Source organism: Mercenaria mercenaria, chromosome 1 (genome assembly GCF_021730395.1).
Source record: "Mercenaria mercenaria strain notata chromosome 1, MADL_Memer_1, whole genome shotgun sequence".
Taxonomy (NCBI): Eukaryota; Metazoa; Mollusca; class Bivalvia; order Venerida; family Veneridae; genus Mercenaria; species Mercenaria mercenaria.
Genome location: NC_069361.1, coordinates 48,349,292 through 48,354,317, shown reverse-complemented (window position 1 = coordinate 48,354,317; position 5,026 = coordinate 48,349,292). Strand labels below are relative to the sequence as shown.

Sequence of the window (5,026 nt, the reverse complement as noted above, 5' to 3'; positions counted from 1 at the left end):
CCTGCAGCGGCCATGCTAATCCAACGCGCATGCTTCGGGAGATTTTGTAAGACGACGTCTCATTGGTCAGCGGCGGAGGTGTGTCTGGGCCCGGCTTTCACTGTACGGTAATACTGGAAACAGAGAACCATAATGTGTGTACATGTCTCGCGCCATATGTCACCACTTAATGGAGCTTAACACGGCACAGTCTCAAACGTTTAGATATGTTTTAAACGGACATAATCTATTGATACTTGGAGCAGCAGGTACGGGTAAAACGTATCTATTGAAACAAATTGTCCAAGCACTGAAAACTGAAGGCAAATCTGTGGCACTTACTGCCACAACTGGAATTGCCTGTTGTTTATATGATGATGCATCAACAATTTATAGGTGGTCAGGCATTGGTGATGGTCGGCACGATGTATCAGAAATAAGAAGGTGGTGGAAAATAATGTTCAGTTCGCTGAAGTGAGAAAAAAAAAATGACCCAGACCGATGTGTTAGTGATTGATGAATGCTCAATGTTGAGCAAGAGACTGTTTGAATCTCTTGATGAAGTGTGCAAATTGAAGGACCAAAAGCATTCATTTGGTGATATTCAGTTGGTGACTTTACTCAACTGCCACCAGTTCCCAACCAGTTATATGGAGAAGAAGGTGAATTTTGTTTTCAGAGTAAACTGTTTGAAAATATCTTGCCACACAGGGTCACACTGACGGAAGTAAGACGCCAATCAGAAAAAGATCTAATAAAAGCCATACATGAGGTTGCGAATGGAAATGTGACTAAAGAAACTGAAACTTTTATTCATGGATTGAGCCGACCTTTGCCTTGTGATACTGAATCTATTAAATTATATGCTAGAAATGAGCAAGTTGATGAATACAACCGGAATAGAATTATTGAATTTCCTGGACAGTTGTTTGAATTCCAGTCTTCAGATGAAGGTGACCAGAAGCATCTTAACAAAATATAAGCTCCTAAAACGCTTTGGCTTAAAAAGGGTGCACCAGTTATATTGCTTCGTAACTTGTCGGATAAATTGGTTAATGGTCTGCGTGGTCATGTGTATGATATCTACGAAATAGGACCAGTGGTAGAATTTCCTACTTTGAGCATTAAAGTGCCACTTGAAAAGTTGAGATTTTCAGGTACACGTATGTATCATTGACCTAAGATGTAATAAAATTTTACATTGACTTGAATAAACTTTCCTTAGATTAAACCTTGATATTTTAGCCTTGTTGACCAGTGTAGGCCCATTCTAGCCATGTACATGCTGGAAATGAGAGGTCAAAAACCAGCTCCTGATTTTCTTGAGTAATTTAATTTTGAATATTACATGATTCATGAATATACCTAGTGCTTATAGTATGCTTGATTGCTTTCTGTACTACAAAGTATAATATTTATTGATTCTATTACTTAAAATTAACAACTTTATAAGAGCTTTTAACATCATCTGTGTGTAATAAACTTTTCAATAACCTTGTGGAATTTGATACTAATTTTAAAATGCATTTTTCAGTTTTCAGTCCCTCAAGAAACACCGACGTGGCCTTAAGGCTTCAGTATCCAGTAAAACTCAGCTTTGCTATGAGCATACACAAGTCACAAGGCTTAACACTGGAAAGGTAAATTATTCACTATCATAAAATAAATATGTTTTATAAATATCTAAATCAATTTTAACTTAACACATACTTACGATTAATCTCACTCAATATTTTACAAGCAAAAATTAGTAAATGCAAGCAAAAATAAGTATTATACCACTGCATGTAAATTTGCTTTAAAACAAAAACAAAATGGAAATAATTCAACTGAAAATACCAGCCCCATTCTCAGTATGCTTGAAACAAAGAAATATTTCATGACTTATGCTAAAATACTTTTCTATAAATAGTACTGCTCTTTTACTGCATTTAGGCATTTATCAATCTGTTGCAGTTTGGAGATTGACTGTCGCCAGATCTTTAAGCCGGGACAACTTGGCGTTGCTCTTGGTCGAGCTCGGGAAACAAAGGGTCTGCGAGTGATCAGCTTTAATGCAAAACAGAGCGTGATCCCTCAGCCTGCTACTGTCACAAACTTCCTGCAAAAATCATCTGCTGGTTTTGAAGAGGACAGAAGTTGTTGCAACAATAAACAGAAAAGGTATATGATTAAACTATTTCACTTACCAAAGTTCATAGCTCAGAATTGATCAGGTACGTAGGCAGAAGATGTCTTCCATTCATGATGACTGGTGAAGCAGGAAGGTGAGGTTTATAAATGGTAAAGTATATCTCCCTGGTATACTGGATATGCGTAAATCCGATAAGTATCAAAGTTCATACTGGTGTTGTTGTGATCAGAATATCACTACAGGTTGACAAGTCAGTTAAATAACAATCAGTTAGGTTATATTACAACTAATGACTTTTTTGATGCTCACTGTCCGTCTATAAAATATCACATCATAAAATGATAAATTGGCACTCAATACAATGAATGAAAGAGAAAGTCACAAAATTTACATTTGTTTTTTTTAATACATCTGCGGATGTCTCTTGTTTTATGTACTTTCAGCATGTGTAAATGTTGAGTTCTGCTCAACCCGGGGCTAGAGGGCATGGATGGTAGCATGCATTTCCAATACTGTTCATGAACAGGCTCAATCAAACCCAGCCTGAAACATTTTTGTTTTTGTTGTGTTGAGCGACCTGTGAAGTTTCCGCTTTTTCTATTTTGTAGAGTATAAGTGATATATTGCCTACCATTTTAAAATATTTACATTCTGATGACTTTGATTTTGGCGAATTCCTTATTTTCTGATTTTTTTTTGAGCTGGCAGCTGCTTTCTTAAAGCACAGTTATATGGAACAGCCGCTTCGCGATTTTTCCCGGCATTGGCTTTTTGTGACACTGTGGTTTGTCCCAAGATGATACTGTTTAATGCCTGTCTATACTGGAGAGCATTTGGATTGGAATTCGCACCATGATATGTTGACCTTTGCTGGTTGAATGTATTTTCAATAACATCAGAGTTTATGAGACCAGGAGTGATGTAAATTCTGGTTGCTTCACTTAGTTGAATTTTGGTTAAAAATTGAATAAAGCCGATGATACATGCCTGGATGTCTTCGTGGCATTGTGCAGACATTATCTGCTTCTGTCTATCCTTTGGGGGGACTGAACTATTAGACATAGCACTGACTTTCCAATCATCAAACCATCTTGCAACTGCAAGTAGTTCATTTAGTCTGAGATCATCTAATGTTTTTATAGGACGCATATCTTTAAATATTTGTATTAATTTAGAAGTTTGTCTCAAAAATTCAATTGTGCCATTCAGTACAGAACCATTATCCCCTAGACTTTGTTGATACTGTAGCATCACATGCAGCATGTCTGAATCTAGGACATCTTCTGCCAAATGGTTTCGCATTTTAAGCTGATTTGATGGGTACATATGGTCGTTAGTGAGTTTTCGGTGTAGCTGGAAAGCATTTAACTTGTCCCACTTGTAACAGTCTACAAACATGCCATTGTACTGAATTTGGAAGTGTTAATAATCTTGTTGATGTCTTAAGAATGCCATTTTTAATACATTGTTCCTAATTTTCTTTATGACATGTTTACAGTCCATAATAAATACAATTTTTCCAAAGTTGCATGGACAGTCACATGTAAAGTACTTATCTGCAATGGTATTGATGTGAATGAACGTTCTGTTGCTTTGGGCACCATCCATGCACGTATAAACAGCCTTAAAGCCAAACAGACTGAGGCGATCTACGGCTTCCCAGAATAGCGGATACAACTCAGGGGCTTGAACACCGTCAGATATAAAATGGGCGAACGGAAACCGAAAACCATTTACACCAAGAAAAACAAACTGTAACGCATGCGTACCAAGGATCTTTTCATTCTTCCCTTTTCTCAGAGAACTGCATAGATTACCTTCCTCTCCAGCATCCATTAATCCAGAAAACTCAATGACATCGTTATTTTTACAAATCTGTATGTCTGATTGTATCGACATTTCATCTGTTATAATACCACCAGTGTAACCTTCTTCTGGTATGTCTCTTCTTTTGGCCTCTTCAAGCATCCAGTCAAATATGCTGTCGTCAAATCCTACTTGATGTTTTACTTTGTTCTTGTATTGGATAAGTGTAGACTTACATGGTAAGACAAGATATTGACTGTCTCTAAAATGTTCGTAAGATTGCGGACTTTTACAGTACCACTGCAAACAGACATTAATCATACCCTCTGTCCACCGCCTACCCCTCGGATCTTTACTGGCATTATTTGCTTGACTTAATATAAGTTCTATCATTTCGTCAGTTGCGCCGGGAATTAATTGTTTGACACTTCTTTTTCACATTTTTTGGTAACTTTTTTGACATGTCTTCCTTTTCATTTTGTTGTAATGTCCGAGTATTGAAATTTTTGTTGTTTTCCTTGTCATCTATGTCTTTATTTTCATTCTTTTCATTTAACATTGTCATCTTCTGGCACTTAATACAAGTATTGTTAAGTGCATTAAATGGTGTCACTCTATTACACAGTTTTGATCTTAAAATTCTGCTGTTAGTTCCAGCTGATGTCCAGTTTTCAAGAATATGAAATCTTGTCATTATTATATTTTTGGTTACTGGCACTCCTTCACATAATTGCACTTTTCTGGCAGCAGTAATTACTTTTTGTACTCCTTCTGTGTTTGACTGATATGTATTCGATATCTGAATCTGGTCAAGATCAACATTTTGGTCACTGATTACTAATTTCCACTCACCAGAATCTGTAAAAGTTATCACTTTCATTATAGAATTACCATTACTTTTGCATGATGTTTCTAGGCTGCACATTAACGTATTTGAGCTTTCTTTCACAATTTTAATATCACTTTCACATTTTGTAAGAATGTCCTTTACTGTAATCAGATTTACATTCACAGGTATATTCATATCAACAGGTACTATACTTATTCCCGTGTACAGTGTCACAGTTGATTTCCGTAATTTCTGGACCCTTTTCTTCTCAACAGTCG

At 36.4% G+C, this 5,026-nt stretch overlaps 1 protein-coding gene across 1 annotated transcript; it reads left to right on the top strand.

Annotated features, from left to right (window-relative positions):
* The first annotated feature begins 467 nt into the window (after nucleotides 1-467).
* LOC123533246 (ATP-dependent DNA helicase PIF1-like) lies at nucleotides 468-2,191 on the top strand. Its single transcript, XM_053545726.1, has 4 exons — nucleotides 468-641; nucleotides 989-1,136; nucleotides 1,514-1,619; nucleotides 1,936-2,191. Exons 1-4 carry the CDS (start codon nucleotides 468-470, stop codon nucleotides 2,189-2,191), a joined length of 684 nt encoding a protein of 227 aa, XP_053401701.1.
* Nucleotides 2,192-5,026: the final 2,835 nt, after the last annotated feature.

Coding starts and splice junctions, on each gene's coding strand:
- LOC123533246 (XM_053545726.1), top strand. CDS start 468: ATGACCCAGACCGATGTGTTAGTGATTGATGAATGCTCAATGTTGAGC. Junction 642..988: donor CCAGTTATATGGAGAAGAAG/GTGAATTTTGTT, acceptor TGGCTTAAAAAG/GGTGCACCAGTTATATTGCT. Junction 1,137..1,513: donor TGAAAAGTTGAGATTTTCAG/GTACACGTATGT, acceptor TGCATTTTTCAG/TTTTCAGTCCCTCAAGAAAC.